General features: G+C 34.5%; 1 protein-coding gene across 4 annotated transcripts in view; it reads left to right on the top strand.

Annotated features, from left to right (window-relative positions):
• Positions 1-19,398, top strand: part of LOC145266889 (lisH domain-containing protein ARMC9-like) — a 317,027-nt gene that overhangs the window by 12,486 nt on the left and 285,143 nt on the right. For 3 of the 4 annotated variants that reach the window (XM_080122667.1, XM_080122658.1, XM_080122676.1), the window contains exons 3-7: positions 2,477-2,602; positions 4,331-4,501; positions 8,705-8,851; positions 15,423-15,512; positions 18,839-18,863. In XM_080122667.1, the coding sequence (XP_079978793.1) occupies positions 2,477-2,602; positions 4,331-4,501; positions 8,705-8,851; positions 15,423-15,512; positions 18,839-18,863 (559 nt within the window). The remainder of the gene's footprint in view (positions 1-2,476; positions 2,603-4,330; positions 4,502-8,704; positions 8,852-15,422; positions 15,513-18,838; positions 18,864-19,398) is intronic. The other variant, XM_080122685.1, reaches the window with a different exon arrangement.

Genomic DNA, 19,398 nt, shown 5'->3' with positions numbered 1-19,398 from the left:
ATGTTTAGAGGCAATGATAACACATTTCATTGTCACTGTTCAGACAATCAGCATCATTACATCACAACTATCATCATTACATCACAACTATCATCATTGTTGAAATGAACATGACTTGATGTGATAGATGTTAAACTTCATTTTAAAACAAACGCCAAACGAATATCTCTGTTAGTTCTGGAGATAGACAGGTTACAAAATTACAAGTTAATTTGAAACCATTTTCTAATGTTTTTTTACACTTTTTAGTACTGTATGATTCAATTGATCTTGCACATGCGTTAGCCTTTCTGCACCACTTTTAGAATGAGCAATGATTCAAAGGCTTCTGCTTTTCCATCACGTTGTTCTTTGCTGGTTGAAACGAGTGATCACAAACTTTTACTTGTTAAGATTAAGAGATTGGTTATTTTGGAAGTCAATTTCTTAAACCCATCCAATGCATAACACTATGCAAAACGGACGTTAAACCAATGGATGATAATGATGATGATTTCCACACATTAACAAATAAAAACAGAATGACAATGATAATGCAATTAGAGATGGACAATAGAACAACATACTGAGAGTAATTAATATTTGATGATGATATAAGACCGTTATGATGAACTTTTAGTGAACACATCCACAAGTCAAGGCAGGTTGGCAAGTGAGGTTTCCTAGGTATCTTTTTTTATTGAACTATTAGACCTGTCTCAGAATGGAATGTGCTTAACCTCATCAACATTGGAACAAGAATGAAATAACCAGACCAAAGCTGACAGCATTGAAGAAATGTAAATTTCAATCAGTGAGAAAGATTCTGCCAGATTTATGAAAGAAGGTACATTAATGTTGAGAGGCAGTTTTTGTTGGTTAATTAATAACCTTTGTTAATTAATTATGAATTAAATAAAAAAAACAACATATTTTGCTCGTGTTTCAAATAAAATTCATATGGGAAGTCATATCAACGGTTGACAAAAGAAAATAAATCAATTAACAACATAACATGTTTTAGCCTTACATACAGAGACACAGAGAGACACGTCTGTTTATTTACACAAAGAGAAAGTACAAGTAATACACTCGTTTTTATATAAGCAATCAATGGGAAATAACTCCGAGTTACTTAACAGCTTAGATAACACGTCGCCTCTACCAGACAAGGGAGACAACTCTCCACATATCGTTCAAGGGATACAACTTTAACAGATCACTAATTTTAATAGTTTTTCTTTTGTGTTTGTAGAGTTAAAAGGGTCATAAGATATGACTTTAGCAAATACATTGTCTTGCTTTGTTTTCATACATTCACAGCATGAACCCGTCTAACTACAACCATTGTAATTAGTTTTGCTGTCTCCATTTGTGTATTGAAAAGCATTATCGCCATTTCTCAAACACAATTACACACATACCACCAGATGGCCTTTTCAGTCCTGAGTTACATTCCCTTTGGAAGCTGTGACTATTAAAAGAGTGACAGAGGCAAAATTCACTAATTTTTCTCTTCCAGCCTTGACGATACATGTACTAACTACTAGATAGACAACATGTGTCCACTGACACACCACTGCACTATTTTGGTAAATCTTTTTCTACTCACATACACACACATCCATGCACACGTACATGTGCACATATTTCTACTCAAACTTTGTTAAACATATTCCCACGAACTCAATTTGCTAGAAAATACCATTTACATACTTCTTTTATACATTCCCAATGGACACAATTTCATAGTGAACCCAATCGTTCATAAATCGTTCATAAACAATAAATGTTATTTTTTTAAAATTCTATATTGTCTCTAAGTTACTATTTTGTTTTCATTTATACATGCTTGTGATTTGAACATAAATATTTGTTGCGAGATTTTGCCAAGTCTCAATCACATTTTTATATCACTGAAACTTTCATGAACAATGTTTCTTTCTTAGTGCCTGTGGAACACAATACCACAGTGTCTGCTTCCCAGTTGACTACAACATGGTTGTTTTCAAGTCCAACGTTAACAACTTCTTGTTAAGTTGTCCTCTTAAATAATCAAATTCTGTGCAGTTTCACCCAAACGTTTGAAGGTGGTGTTTTATGACTAGGGCTATGACAACAGCATATTCTTTCCATTGTTTTGACTCTCGAGTATATATCTGACTCAGTTGGACAGCTAATCAACCGAGAACAACATAACTCTATATAACAACATATAGGATATCAACGGATACACACTCGAGAGTAAAAACAGTGAAAAGAATATGCTGTTGTCCTAGCCCTATTTATGACAAACTTATTAACTCTTATCCTCGAGCTGCCTTTGAGCCTTTATTAGCAGTGACTCACTAGTGAAACCCCGCCCTCTCTACACAAAAGTACATACACCTTTCATAAATGAGTGCGTGTGGTTTCTGTTGTTTACTGCATACAACTTTCGTTTTAATAATTCGATGCTTGAATGATTTATACATTTTTCTTTTTTTTATTGTTCTAGTATTTGGAGTTTGGAGGTTATGTTTCCACATTGCAAGCGTTTAAAGCTGAATGTGAAGAATACTCTAAACCAATCGCGTCGCCTCCTGTTAATCAGATGTTGGATGAGAAGTCTAAAGCAAGAAAGGTATCAATTCTATTTGCTTATTTAATTTAAAACTGTTTGGGCTGAGCAATTAGATGGATTTATGTGACAATTAAATTAGAATATACACTGATAATCACCAAGAACAGCACGATAAAACAAAGTTATATAATAGGCAATAATTAAGTGCAAACATTGTACAAAGTAATTGCTGTTAAAGTAGAAGATGTAGGTATGATAAAGATAATTTTTAAAATAACAGAATACAACTCAGTTACACTTTTATTCTGAAAGCCGTTCTTAACATGGGGATTTGGGTGTTTAGAATAGGCTGGAGCACGTCGTAAAAAAATACCATTTATTTATTTATTTATTATTATTATTATTATTATTATTATTAGTTTTATTATTATTATTATTATTATTATTATTATTATTATTAAAAAGTTCTGTAAATATATTTAAAAAAACCCACTCAGAAAGACACCCACTTATTTAAATTTATTTTGTTTACATACGTCCGTGTTGTTACTTACATTAAAATGTTTTGTGTAATTAGAAAAAAATGATTTTTTTTTAATCCTTAAAAGCTTTGTAAATATTTAATATTAAAAAAATGTTTTGTAAATATATATTTTTTTCTTTTAAATCTTAAAAATTTTTGTAAATATATTTAAAAAAAATCTTGCTCACGAACATTCGACCATGTCTGCTATTTGACGTGTTTACCAACGGCAATATCAAGGTAAAACAACCGGTGTCACTTGAAATGTGCGCCAGTATTCGTCTTCTGCTATGGGGTATCTATTCTTTACTTGGTCCGAACATTTATGTATTTTCTTTCATTTTATTAAATATTAATAACTATTTATTAATTATTAATTATGTTATGCATTTTATATCATTAATATTATTATTGTACACTTGAACTTCTGCATGTCAGTAGAGTTGGGGAAACAGGAACCCAGAAGGGAATTCTAAAGTCTAGCAGTTCTGGGGAAGAAACTATTAGAGGAGAATGCCTTCCGGCATCTGGGGATCTCTACTGTGTAGGGGTGGAATTTTGCTGCTTGTGGGGTTTGTCGCGGGTATTTACGTCGAGGGGGTATAAGGGCTTGTTGTAGTTCGTTGAAGCATCCACCATTAAAACATTTGTAAAATAGGCAGAGGGATGCAACATTTCGTCGATGGGACAGTGGCTGAAGCCTAGTTGACAGTTAGGGACCAATTAGGTTAGCGACTCTCTTTTGAACCCTGTCCAGGAGTGAGAGACTATTAGCAGATGCACCAGCCCAAATGTGACAACAATACTCCACACATGGGCGGATGGTGGCCTTGTAGAGGTACAGGGTACTTTTAGGCATAAGTAACTTTCTAGCATGATAGAGAGAGCCTATCTTCCTCTCAGCAACAGCAGCAGCAGTGCCTTCAATATATCTGTTCCCTGTGAATATTAAGCCGAAGAGTTTGAATGAAGTACTTTCAGGTAATGTATCATTACCTGTGGCTATTAGTGGTTGAGAAGGTTTCTTGTAATTATTAAAGGAAACAAGCTTAATTTTATGCTGCATTGAATGTAACCATCCATTTTTGTCTCCATTCCACTACAGATTGTTTAGGAAAAACATAATACTTGCATGCACACGTGTCAGTTTCTGTATGAATTAAAATATAATATTTATACATATGTTACAACCGGGCAACGCCGAGCGGCCTGCTAGTTGTTTTATATTTTCAAAATAATAATATGATAATGACTTTCTTTTGCAGGATAATTTGATAGAAAATTTCTGCTTTGGCAAACGGAAAACATTTCTCCGGGAATGGAAAGCATACATTGCGCAAGATATTCGTGAATCAGACATGGCGACCAAGAAGTTAGAATTCTCTCTTTGGATTCATTTTGCTATTTATCCTCTTCGACACAACCAATCACAAAAAGTAATAAATTCTTTTCTTTTTTTGTTGGCATGTTGGGCCTGATTGTTTTTGTTTTTCCTCAATTTATATTTTGGTAAAACTGGCTTTTATTGTTTTCAAAAGTTTTATTTTGTTTGTATCATTCAGATTTTTAACTTCACATCTTTTTTTTTTTGTTTTTGTTTGAGATTTCCATGTATTTTGTTTAGTTTCTTGATTGCTTTACCTTTGTTCACAGCATAAGTTTTTTATTTTATCATTTTTAAAGCTTTTTAGCTTTTATTTAAGCTTTTTAAAGCCTTTTTAAGCTTAGTAAGCATCTTTTTAAACTTTTAGTTTCTTCTTTTCAGCTTTTTAAGCTTCTTCTTAGCTTATTTTCTAGTTTTTTTAGCTTCTCTTTAAGCTTTTTTTACAAGAATTTTTCAGCTTTTTAGTGTCATTTTCAGCGTTTTAGCTTTTGTTTTGAGCCTTTTTAGCTTCTTTTTAAAAGTCTTTTTAGCTTATTTTCAGTTTTTTAAGTTCGTTTTAAGCTTTTTAGCTTTTTAAACTTTTAAAAACTTATTTTTAAGCTTTTTAGTGTAATTTTTAGCGTCTTAGCTTCTTTTTAAAACTCTTTTTAGCTTATTTTAATTTTTTTACGTTCGTATTAAGCCTTTTAGCTTTTTAAAAACTTATTTTTAAGCTTCTTTGTTTTTTAGGGTTTTTTTTTAGCTTTTTTGAAATCTTTTTAAAAACTTTTTTCTTAAGCTTTCATTGTTAGCTTCTTTTTATAGTTCATTGAATTGGTAACAAAGTCTAGTGCTGCCCGATTCAAGATTTGTTCATCCATTATTTTGGCTGAGTTTTATTTCTACGCTCACTGATAATTACAGATGCATGAAAACAGTCATTTATAATATGTAATGTTTGGATGAATTGGAGTTTTTTTCACCCTTTTTCATTACTGATTTTACTTTCATTTTTTTGTTCCTCTGCATTATTGGTATTTTCGTTTTGTTTTCATCCATAAAATTTTGATGTGTTCGACTATGCTGCTTTTTTCATTGCAGTTTCACAATTTGACTTTTTACCCATGTTTCACCTTGGATTTTGCACTGGCTATGTTTCCAGATGTTCGGGTGCACTACTAATCTTCCTTTAGTTCTATCTTTGAGAAACGCCCATTCTTAAGTATGTGTGTTGCCTGCTTTGCAATTCTTTCTTTCATTGTACGTTAGTTGGTAGATATGTTCCATAGATAATTCATATTATGTAGATAAGTGTTCCTACGTGCATGTATCTTGCCTTTATGAGTTTTCTTATTTTTATGCAGTTGTTATTTTTTATTTTTACTTTTTGAGTTTTTTAAAAATTAATTCTTTGAGAAAGAATAGTTAATGTTTGTATATTTTATTTTAGAAATTTAAAATTATTTCTTTGTTTCAGGATTTCTTTTGCATACAAATGAAATGTAAATAGTTTTTTAATATGTTGAAAAATCTATGTACGTTACTATATGTCGCTCAGTCAGTCTGTCACACATTTGAAATTGCATTTTTGTTTGACTATCACATTTTAAATTGAAATAGAATTTTCATTGCATGCCATGCTTACTTTTTAAATAGCATTTTCATTGGTCTGTCATCCTTCCTTTTGAAATAGCATTTTCATTGGTCTATTACCCTTATATTTGAAATAGCATTTTCATTGGTCTGTCAGCCTTATATTTGAAATAGCATTTTCTTAGGTCTGTCAGCCTTATATTTGAAATAGCATTTTCATTGGTCTGTCAGCCTTATATTTGAAATAGCATTTTCATTGGTCTGTCAGTCTTATATTTGAAATAGCATTTTCATTGGTCTGTCAGTCTTATATTTGAAATAGCATTTTCATTGGTCTGTCAGCCTTATATTTGAAATAGCATTTTCATTGGTCTGTCAGCCTTATATTTGAAATAGCATTTTCATTGGTCTGTCAGCCTTATATTTGAAATAACATTTTTGTTGGTCTGTTAGCCTTGTATTCGAATTAGCATTTTGTTGGTCTGTCAGCCTTATACTTGAAATAGTATTTTCATAGGTTTGTCAGCCTTATATTTGAAATAGCATTTTCGTTACCCTAAACCCTAAACTTTGACAAAATTCGGCCATGTACCAATTTAACTTTTAATAATGTTTTATTTTTCGCATATATATATATATATATATATATATATATATATATATATATATAAGAGAGAGAGAGAGAGAGAGAGAGAGAGAGAGAGAGAGAGAGCATATATTGAAATATTGAAACAAAGAAAATCTTACATACTTTACAAGTTCAATATCAATTATCAGATTATTAAATAAGGAAAGTTCATTTTCATATTTTATTTCTTGCTTAAATACACTTGATGATTATAATACACTTGTAGTTTGTAACTTTACCTTTGTTTTATTATTTCAAAATCTCTTTCTCTCTCTCTCATATATATATATATATATATATATATATATATATATATATATATATATATATATATATATATATATATATATATTCCACGGATTTCGGCATTTTGGGTTATTTTGGACCATCTTCCAATAACGCGATTTCCTTGGATTTTACTTGTGCGAATGGAAAATTAAATTAACTTCCTTGGATTTACATTTTTGGATTTTACCGTCATTAGATAATTTACCTTTCACCAGACTATCCATTCACGTGAAATCACCTTTTTCTTCACCCTATTCCCTCTGCTTCACTTTTTGTTATCAAGTAAGATCTTTGACATGCTTGTTATTTCATCAAATACTTTTGCATGCAAAATTCAATCCTGCATTTTGCTAAATCCTACCCTTTGATAAGAAGGAAAGTATTTCTTCGAAACTCCGTGGATTAAGGATTATCTACTTATTTAGTGTTTCCTTTTCAAATTAAATATGTTTTTAACTTTTTTCAAAGTGTTTTTTAACATGTTTTATTAACTATTTGCTCTTATATATATATATATATATATATATATATATATATATATATATATATATATATATATATATGTGTGTGTGTGTGTGTGTATTAGCTGTATATATCCGGCGAAGCTAGATGGAAACAATATACATAATATATGATGTCATTTGCTATGATATCATATATCACGTATGTGAACAGACAGACAGGAATACAGATTTATTATAATTTTAAAGCGATAAACAATCATGCATTCAAATGGTAATTCATTGTGGTTCATTCGTACAGTATCAGACTGTGGATGATGGTGTCATGAGTTCGATCCTAACGTATACTGATGACGGCTTAAAGCTAGAAACATGCATGTCCACAGGTATACCTTTTACGCATGTAATAATATTTTATAATAAAAATAAGGGGCGACTCATTCACACACACACACACACACACACACACACACACATATATATATATATATATATATATATATATATATATATATATATATATATATATATATATATGAATAACAAGAAGAGCTTATAACTTTTTAAAAAAACGCTAAGGTAGCGGAAAAAATAAAAATAAAAGCGTTTTGAAGTTGTTAATATCGCTTAAAAACATCAACAACAAATCTTAGATTTATTATATATATATATATATATATATATATATATATATATATATATATATATATATATATATATATATATATATTATAGTGAGAGACGTATTGTATTTTAAATGTTAAAATTTCCAGTAGGATAACCAATATTTAAAGAGAAGAGTTTGACCTTTGTAGCAAAATCTGAAGACCAAAATCTAAAATTACGTCACATTCTTAGTTTTCAAACCAAATCGCTGGTCGTTTTTTGATTGCCAATTTTTATGGCAAGAACTCTTTTTTTATTCAAAGAAAAAAAGAAACGTATGAATATTTTCCTTTTTGCATCTACTGATAAATGGCACATGTAACATGTTGCATGTGCCATTTTTGATGAAGGGTAAGTAGCCATTTCTTTTCACACCGTTGTCCTGCTCGTTTGTTACTCAAGATATCTTCCAACAAAATCAAATCTTGTTCTTGTAACAACATGGCGCATGTAGTAGAGATATTAAAACTCTTTTGCCTTTCGTTGTTCATGTGTTGTCGTTGTTATGTTGATCACGTGTCTCTTCTATTTAACTTTACTTGTGGTAGAAGACATGGCAATATGGACAGCTGGCTATCGTGATCCATGTCAACACTCTTGCTACACTATATTGCATAACCATAATCTTCTCTGTTTTTAGGAGGCTGAACAAGCCATGTCAGCATTTAAGAACTTTCTGGAAGCACAAGGTTCCGAGCTGAGCCAAACGACCGAATTTGTTCCGTTCTATGCCTTACCATTTGTACAAAATCCAAAAACTCATCCTTCTTACAAGCAACTATTTTTGGTAAGTGAAATTATAATGATACTTCTACCCAACTACGAGGTGTCTTCAATAAGTTTCCAGACGTTTTTTGTACAAGCATTTAAAATTGTTTTAGACTCTTGAAAATTCAGTATGTTATTGCTATACATCTTATGAAATGACTGACCAGTTTTTATGATTTCAGATTCAAATTAACAGCTACAACAGGAATTGAAATACACTCTACTAAAGCCTAATTGTTACAGCTGGTGAATTTCAAAAATGCAATCTGAACGTGAGGAAAATTTAGAAGAACGATATGCAATAAAATTCTGTTTTAAACTTGGAAATGTACCACAGAAACGTATGGAATGCTTCAGACTGCTTTTGAACTATATTGCAAGAATAAAGCATCAGTTTTTGAGTGGCATAAGAGATTCAAAGAAGGCAGGGAGTCTGTGAGGAATGATGGAAAGTGTGGGAGGAGTTAGGAAGTCAAAACGCCAGTTTTTATTGGCCAAATAAAGAATTTCATGGATAAGGACTGTAGTATGTCCATACTTACAAATATCCACGAGGAACTGAAGATGGGGAAGATTTGTGTGAATACACAAGTCCATAACTCCATCCTTGTTACAGAGTATGCCATGCTCATACAAGAGGACTTCCATGGGTCATTCCCGAAGTTGTTGGAACGGTACAACAAGTGCATTGCAGCTGGAGGAGATTACTTCGAATGGGACTAGAGTTTCATGCGTGTACTGTTAATAAAAATGCCCATACGAAAAATGTCTGGAAACTATTGAAGGCACCCTGTATAAATAAAATTATATGAAAGATTTTAAATTTCAAGCATAACTGAATTTGCTCATGCATTATTTTCTTCATTGTTTCCTTTCTCTTTGTAATTCTAACTCTGTCTTTCTCTTTCAATGATTGTCGATATAAGATATTTAAAAGCATTTTCTTAAGTGCTGTCCTCTCAGCAACTCTTAATATATATATATATATATATATATATATATATATATATATATATATATATAATGCAGATATTTTTCATGTGTTGTAGCTATTATATCGGATCGACAGGGTTCATTCAGCCATTAACTTTACTGGGAGTTGGTTAGGTCGATGTAATTCGCATGAATGGTTAGCTAGAAGCCCTGATATAACACCATGCAAATTTTTTCTTTGAGATTGGTTAAAAAGAATAATTTTAACAAGCCAGTGACGTTAGAAGAATTTAAAGGACGACTACAAGAACTTATTTCTGCCATTCAACAAGAGTTTCTAAGAAGATTATTTGATACGATTCCCGAGTGGGTTGATAAAACAACGGTGAATGGTGGTGGCCATATTGAATTTGAAATAAAATCTCATGTTATGTTATTCTTATATTATGTTATTCTTATATTATGTTAATCTTATAATATGTTATTCTTATATTATGTTAATCTTATATTATGTTATTCTTATATTATGTTATTCTTATATTATGTTAATCTTATGTTATGTTATTCTTATATTATTCTTATATTCATTTTTGTCGAAAAATAATATCCATGAATAAATTGTAAGATTTTTAAAACAGGGAGTGACTTTCAATCACTCTGTATAGACGAGGGACGTTTAATAAGTGATGCCTCTGACCCACTTCTCATGGCAGTAGAGCAACGAAACTTGGCACAGTTATTAGTCTTTCTCTCCATAGGAACCACCCAGTGTTATGTATTTATGCCATAGATTAATGCAGATTTGGAGACTGCTTTGTTAAAACACACCAGGTTAGTCCACCAATGACCCCATGACTTTGTGATCATCTGCATCATCTGGGAAGATGCTTGTTTTTCAAAAACAATTTAATGGCTGGGAAGAGGTGAAATTCATAGGATGCAAGTTCAGGAGAATATGGGGATGGTGGAAGATTTCATAGACATGTGGTTCTAGTCTGGCAACATGTACATTGTGGACTGGAGCGTTGTCTTACAGGGGAAGATCTTGCCCCACCCCTGGTTTTGATAACTACTTTTAATTTCCTCAAAAGTGAAGCATAATAAAATCCTGTTATGATGGCAACTTTTGCCAAGAAATTTGTCATCACTACTCAATCGTGGTCTCTAGAAGACTGTGAGAATGACCTTGGAAGCAGAGGGCTGTACCCTTGCTTCCTTTGGAAAAGATTATCACCAAATATCGAGGATTAGGGTTAATGAGATTAATAGTCAGTCAGTTAAACTGATGAAGAATCTTATGAGAGGATTGAAGCTGATGACCAGAACGATTACTTATTTGGTCGTTTATGATATGTGTTGTTTTTTACATTGCATTTAAAGAAGACAATGTTGTAATCAGCAGAGAAGCAATCCCGTGGTAATGTCTTTTACAAATGTAAATTCTGTTTGATGTTAGGCGCCTGGAGAAAGGAAGGAACGTTCTTTGCAATTATAGTAGAAAATAAGTTCTTGCTGTGAATATCTTACAAGACTGAATCATAGTTAGGAGGTGATGGTTGTGTAGTATTAAACGACGTGGCCTGACAACCTGGTTGTCCCAAGTTCGAATTCAGTTCATTCCACAAAAACCACTTATAGTATACCTACTATAGTAAATGTAGGATCGTGGCAAGTTTCACGTGGTCCCTCCTGTAATCCCCAATGTCTTTCTAGAAAGAATTCTGACTAGAAAACTATCGGGGAAACCAATGCCAACAATAGAATCTTCAGCTTTATAAGATATGAAGATGATACATGAGATGTATTTTCAGAGTTTTGATTTACTTGTCTCCCAACGAGGGCACAGTTAAACACAAGGTCAGTTTTTAATGTGAGGAAAATCCAGCTCCCCAAAAAGGGGCGCTCTGAATTGGGACAAAAATAAAAATTGCTTCATTTTAGAAGAACCCCTTTTTCACTAACTGGAAAAAGAACAGATATTACATTTTGATCACATTCTGAAGGCCGAGAACTGAGAACTGAATCTATCAATGTGCAAAGAAATTGCCACAAAGCGACTTTATTTTATTTATTTACTAGCCTGGGTGCCTGGCATTGCCCAGGTGTTTGTAGGTGTGTGTTGAGCAAAAAAAAAAAAAAGTGCTAGCAGGCAGGCAGACTAGAACCCGTGACGTAAAGGCGGAAAAGAAAGTGGAGGTGTGTGTAAGGGTGTTGGTTGAGCAAAGAAAACAAAAAAAAAAAAAGGAACATTGCGAGTGCAAAAAAAAAAGTAGGAGTAGTAAGCAGGCTGAAACCCGTAACGCGCCAGTGGAAAAGGAGGCGAAAAAAAAAGGTTTTATCGATCTACCTACCGCGATTGTGACGTCACAAGCGGTCGAAATAACATCTTTTATGCAACGTCATTGACGCAAGGTTTGAATGACTTGCAAAAATGTCAGAGGAAATATCGACCCCCTCTTTAAAGAAAAGTGCCCAGTTGAAGGAATTTTTTTTTTTTTTTTTTACATGGGGGATCACCACTTATCAAGGCCCGGAAGCCACTCGGGGATAAGGGTTATTGTGTTTACAATAATCAATGGGATAATATCGTAGTAATAGTTGGTATTGGAGATTTGATAAAGTGTCTTACTTAAGGGGGCGATTAATCAGGAATTTGTTTATGTTGGACTTGAAGACATCCAAGTTGTAGTCAGGTGGAAAACAGGCAAACACAAGAGAATTCCACAGGTGTGCACTTTTCAGAAAGAAGCTTTGTTCATGGAATCTATGTTTTGAGGAAATTACTGACAGTGGTTTTAGCTAGATGGGTGTTTATCGTGAAAGATTGGCGAGGGGACTGGAGATTGGAGCTTGGACAAACACTTGCCATGGAAATAACGATAAAACAAAGACAGGCTCGCAACGTCTCTTCTGTGGGAGAGAGGTTGCAGGGAAGAGAAAAAGGCATCCCGCACTAAGCCACAAAGTCTATTTTGTACTTTGTCAAGGCATATAGGCTATTTTTAGAAGCTCCAGCCCAGATGTGGCAGCAGTACTCCATCTTTGGACGTATTTGGCTTTTATATAGAGATTTGCATCAGTAGTGAGATATCTTCTGGAGCCGTAGAAGGATCCCTCTATTTTCCCAGCGGCCCGGGCAACAGACTTGATATACGTGTTCCATTTCAGATCAGAAGTAAAGGTTAAACCCAGGAGCTTGTCAAAACATGAAGCCTCCCCAAGACGAGAGCCATCCATTTCAATTGATGCTAGATGAGGAACAGAGCGTTGATGATGTAAAGATAGGAGCTTGATTTTAGATGCATTAAAACTAACCAGCCACCTCTTTCCCTACTGTACCACGCGCTCAAGATCAGAGGAGAAAGAGAATCAGAGAGAGCTTTGTCATTTACGGTCTTTGATGTGTTGCCATAGATGTCAACGAATGATTTAAGTATGTGTTTTGGGAGATCATTGATGTAGATCAGGAAGAGAGTTGGGCCCAGGATGGACCCCTGAGGGACTCTAGCATTAATACTGTGGGCCTCTGATTGCTGCCCATCAACCACTACTCTTATGAGCCTATCAGAGAGAAATGATTTAATTATTGAGAAAACATTTCCAGTTATACTGTAACTGGAAATCTTGTGAAGTAGGCCTTTATGCCATACCTTATCGAAGGCCTTTGATATGCCAAGAGCAATTGCCCTAGAAAGGAAGCCTTTGTCGAGAGATTCACTAATCCTATGGGATATAACTGTTAGCACATCAGCTGTAGATCTAGCAGAATGGAAACCATATTACATGTCATTAAGGAAGTTATTTCTGCTGAGGTGGTTGACTACTTCTTTATTTAATATGGATTCCAGTAACTTACTCATGACACACAAGAGACTTATTGGTCTGAACTGAGAGGGATATGACTTATCACTTGAGTTCTTAAATATAGGGCATACTGATGAGGTTTTCCAGGGTGGTGGAAAGCACTTCTCCTTAAGGCAACGTTTAAACAGTTTGGTAAGTATGGGGGCAAGTTCTGGTTGAAGCCTTTTCAACACTATAATTGGAATACCGTCTGGGCCAGTTGCTTTACTGGAATCAAGATTCTTGATTAGTTTGGTGACCTCACGCACATATATTTGTATGTTGGATAGTGTGTTGTCTTGTAGGAGGAAATATCGGGAGTTGATGACCTTTGTCGTAGAGGGTAGAGTTAGCTGCAAAGTTCTTGGCAAATAGTTTGGACTTGTCTAATGCTGACGAGATGACCTCAGGTCCATTGATGATGGTTGGGATAGAATGCACGCTTCTGTTCAGGATCCTGTTTGCTATTTGCCAGAACTGGTGGGAACCAAGCCGTTGATCAGCTACTTTGGATTTGACGAACTGAGCATATAGCTCTCTTGCATTTTTTATTACTCTTTTACATTGGTTGCTGGCAGTCCTGAAAGCAGCTTTAGTCTCAGTACATCTATTACGTTGGTAGTTGTGGAAAAAGTGATTTCTGTGCGCAATGGCAGCAGCACATTCTGAGGAGAAACATGGCTGGCTGTTGGGTATTTTTTGGAATTTTTTGGATGGTATGAATCGGTCTATGCCTACAATTAATCATTCGGTCAGGTCTGATACTATAGAGGACACATCCTTTTTAAACATGGAATGCAGAGGTAAATCAGATATGAATGTATGGAAGCTATCCCAGTCAGCCATAGAGTATCGATATACAGTACAGTGGAAAGGTACATCTGAAGACTTATTGTATTTCATTTTTATCTTAACTGATACAACGGAGTGGTCGGAGGATCCCAGGGGAGATAGAACGGAACATGAACATAGCTCAGGGGAAGTTGTGAATAAAAAAGGTCTAGAAGGCTTGCATACTGACCAGTAGGATCGGGCACATGGGTGGGTTCGTGAACAATCTGAGTGAGATCATAAGCAATGGCAAAATCATGACAGAACCTCCCCTCATCATCTGTCTTATTTGAGTGGGTCAGCCATTCCACATTATGGACATTGAAGTCACCGCAAATGTGAATGTTAGCCAAAGGATGAGCAGACAGGATGAGGTCAATTTTCTCAGATATACTTTTAAAGATAGTGACTCCGCTGTTGTGGGGGCGATAGAGGGCAAATATAAATGGGGTGGTGTAAGCAAGTGCAACCTGGAAGCACATATAAGGTAAATTAGGGTCTTCTCTGGAGATATCTCTACCACACGGAAAGCCATCTTTAATTTAGGTGCATATTCCATGTCCATGGCGATCTTGGGGGTCAGATTTAGATGTTAAGTTAGATTATCTTTTTATGATTAATTAATTTTTTTAGCCAATTTTTCGATATTTATCATCCGAAGGGTATAGCTTTAAAACGATACTGATCTTGTGAAAATCCGGTGCCTCTGTCGACAGTTTTAGGCAGACATACATACATACGCACATAAGTTTAAACAGACAAGTGAGATTTATTTTGTTTATTTATTACCGTCTCCTCTTTCAAATAATAAAAAAGATTGTTTTTTATTATGATTTAAAATTATAAAATGTCATAATGTTTAGTTAAGACTAGCAAGGGGTCACCCAATTTTGCCAATCGTAAAATACGCTTAAATATATTTTAATTCATGTATATTTCCTATTTGTTATTATGGTTTATTGTTTTGTTTTTCTTTCAATCAGCCTTCATGGGTGGAAGATTTACAGGCCAGATTGGAACAGTTTTTATCTGTTACAAAAAAATGTGAACAGCCACAATTATTCCAGCTTTACGTATCCTTTTAATCTCCTTCATATTTTTCACTCCAAATGTTTTTCTTTTAATGCAACCCAATATGAAACTGTTCAGAATATAAGGACTACTGATATCTTTAGCCTAGTGCTACCAGATCAGACTGTCTACACATACAAGCACTAAGCGTTGATGCTATTTTTTGCCTTTCTCTTTGCAAAACTCAATCATGTTCTGCAAAATGAAGAGTCCTCACCACCAACAGAACTCCAGTTTATAACAATAACAAACTATTAATTTCATTACTTCATAACAGCTACTGTCTAAATTCAGGTGACAGCAGTGAACACTGCATGACCAGACAAGTCACAAATTTCCCATTAACACAGGCTAGTTAACATCATAACATCAGGCCCTGAGGGCCCCCAGATCAGGAGCGCTTGACCAATCCAGCTGTTCAGTTTGCTGGCTACGACTCTAATTCCTTTAGAATTCCTTTTTCTGAATCGAATCCTTTTTCCTCACTTCTCCCTCGGAGAGTAATTAAAAACATTCTTTCTCTCTTGTCTCAACCACTCTCCATCTCTTTCCTGGGAGGGGTGGTGGTTAAAACATCCTTTCTCTCTTCCTCTCAGTGCCTCTCCTTGTCTCAACCACTCAACACCTCTCTCTCTCTCTCTCTCTTTTCTGGGAGGGGGGGGGGTTTGCTCACACTGATATCTATTGGCAGTTTCCTGAGTTTCTTCACCCAGCACTGTGTGTGGCCCTTATCAGCAAATGTCCCTTCTACTACAAACATCTCCTTTGACATCTCCGAGATAATTCCAATTCTGTCTCCATTTTTGAGACAATGTACCATCTGGTTTGCATTTAACAAGCCCATAATAACAGTTTGAAGGTTGATCCTATTTTGCTAGCTAAGTCTTTGCATTTCTCTGCACTCCTCCACGCCATCCTGTCTGTTCAAACATCCCACCCTCACTGCAATATGCACCTCGCTGCATGCATTCATGACACCATAGTGTCATATTTAGCAGATGGTGACGATCAGGCTGACTTTGGTGTTGTGGAAGGTCATGTTGGTGATGTTCTCGATGTATAACCAAATGATGTAGTCCAGCGGGTTCAGGTCGGAGGAGGAGGGGGTCCCAGTGAGAGATTGATACAAAGTCGTAGCACTCCTTATGAAGGCCAGCCTGGGTCTTTTTGGATTGTGGGCTGGTTCCGAGTTCTTCAGGGTATGCCAGTGGCCACCTGATTGCACCAGAGGATCAGCACATCCAGGTACCCTTTGGTGTTGACTTTCAAGCTGACTTTGAAGATGTGAGGTGGCATTATGTGACCCTCATTTGAAACCTTACCAAAGACCATAACCGTGGCCAAAAACTTTTTTTCATCAACTTGGGCACGTTCCTGTTATTCGTGGCAATCCAGCAATGCATTTTGAGGGTGCTGGCAATGGTCCTGTTGTTATGACTTGGATCGGTAGAGAGCATGAGTTGTACAGCAGTGCATCTCTGATCTCGCTCGTTGAACATTGTGTCACTTTCAGACATGATAGAAGGCTCCTACCGATTTTGGGGGATTTGTACACAACTGGCCAACTAGTAAATGGTCTGCAATAAAAAAAGAAAACCGGTTTTCATCAAACGGAAATGGAATCATGCCCTCTTTTCTAGGGCGACAATTTTATCATTCCACTCTGTATAAATTGCAAAAGAAGTCTATTTAATCAGATTGTTGTAGTTGTTTAGTCATAGTTTATGCATGAATATTTTATTCTAATTCATACAGAAACTGAGATACGTGCATGCGAGTATTATGTTTTTTCTAAGTAGTTCACTTCTTGTAAGTAAAAACAATTTTTTAAAAATACTCCAACTGAGATCAAAACCAAAACCTAAAGACAGTGAGTCAAGTACGAAAATAATTAGACCAACTTGACACGATGTTTAAAAAGTATTTTCAAACCTACTTATTTTTAACATAATGTAGACGATTCACACATACACAGTCATGAAACAGTTGACAAACAGATGCAAATCCGATGACCCCCACGTAACAATTTTTCAATTTTGACCCCTTACCAGCCCTTTCTTTTATGAAAACCAATTAAAAAGTTTTCCAACTGTCTGAATAGCCTATATACCAAATTTCTAGCCTGTAGATAAAAAATTCGTTGAGTATATAGGTTGAGAAGTGTCCTTACACACACACACACACACACACACACACACACACATTCTCACTTTTATAGATATACTAGCAGGTCGCCCGGCGTTGCCTGGTCATAAAATACGCATAAATATTGTATTTTAATTAATGCAGAATTCTTATTTATTATACACAGAAATACTGTAGGTATTAAACGTAATGTTAAATTTCTTTTAAAAAAATGAAGTAAAAATGTGAAAGAAACTGAGACGTGCATGCAAGTATTATTTTTTTCTAAACAGTTCACTTTTTGTAAGTAAAAACAAATACTTGAGCTGTGATCGAAACGAAAACCTAAAGATGGTGAGTCAAGTACGATAACTTTAAATAGCCTTTTCAGACCTACTTATTCTTAACATAGGTAATCTGTCATGTGGACGATTCACGCATGCGCATTCATGAAACAGTTGAAAACATAAAAATCCGATACCACATATAACAATTTTTCAATTTTTACTCTTAGCAGTCTTTTTTTTTATTCAGATGAAAACCGATTAAAAAGTTTTTCACGTCTGATTAGCCTATATACCAAAGTTCAAGCCTGCAGATCCAAAATTTGTTGAGTATATAGGTTGAGAAGTGTCCTCTCACACACACACACACACACACACACACACACACACACACACACACACACACACACATATTCTCACTTTTATAGGTATATTAGCATGCGTTATGCGGTCGTAAAAAATGCATAAATATTGTATTTTAATCAATGCATAATTCTTATTTATTATAAACAGAAATATCATAGGTATTAAATGTAGCGTTAAATTCCCTTAAAAAAAAATGACGTAAAAAATGGAAAGAAACTGAAACATGTACATGCGAGTATTATGTTTTTTCTAAACGGTCCACTTTTTTGACTCCTTAGCAGCCCTATTTTCCGAATGAAAACCGATTAAACAGTTTTTCACATGTCTGAATACCCTATATACCAAATCTCTAGTCTGTAGATCAAAAATTTGTTGCGTATATAGATTGAGAAGTGTCCTCACGCACATTCTCACTCTTATAGATATATAGATAGATAAACAGTTTTGCAATGAACACAGTCCCCACATATTGTAAACAACATTGAACTGAAAGCTACTACAGCCATTAAAACTCTAGACTGGCAAAGTATATGTACCTTAACCAATATTTTCAGAGTGCACCACCTCAGCAAATTGAAGGTAAGAAATCCTTTTAGATTACCTTTTAGATTTCACTTTGTTTAAAATATTAAATGATTCTAATTCTTTTGTTAGAAATTATTAATTATTAATTTTATTGCAATTTATTTGTTGCAAACATTTCCACAAAAGTATAAATATTTGGGCAGTATCGATGGTAAAATATTCTGGACCGTTTATAAGCTTGACAAGAGAAGAACTCGGGTACCTGAATGAAAAAATAGAAAACACACAGCCATGGACAATGCACTGTATCTGAAATATATATGATACAAGAAAGAAGACTGTGGAGGATATAAAAAATGAGCTAGAAAAATACATATCCTATACTACAGAAATGCTAATCTTTCAGAAAATGAACTCGTAAAGGGGGCAACAAAACCAGAAAATAAAAAGGCAAGGAAAGAAAAATAAGAAGAGAAGCAGTTGCGTGGACAATTTATAGGACTGATCAAAGAAAATATCTACAAGAATACATGGACATGGCTATAAAAAGGACACATTAACAGAGAAATGGAGTCACCACTGGTAGCCA

This window comes from Euprymna scolopes, chromosome 4 (genome assembly GCF_053919585.1).
Source record: "Euprymna scolopes isolate OS-2025 chromosome 4, ASM5391958v1, whole genome shotgun sequence".
NCBI lineage: Eukaryota > Metazoa > Mollusca > Cephalopoda > Sepiida > Sepiolidae > Euprymna > Euprymna scolopes.
The sequence above is the reverse complement of the archived record's forward strand: the minus strand, read 5'-3'. Positions and strand labels throughout refer to the sequence as shown.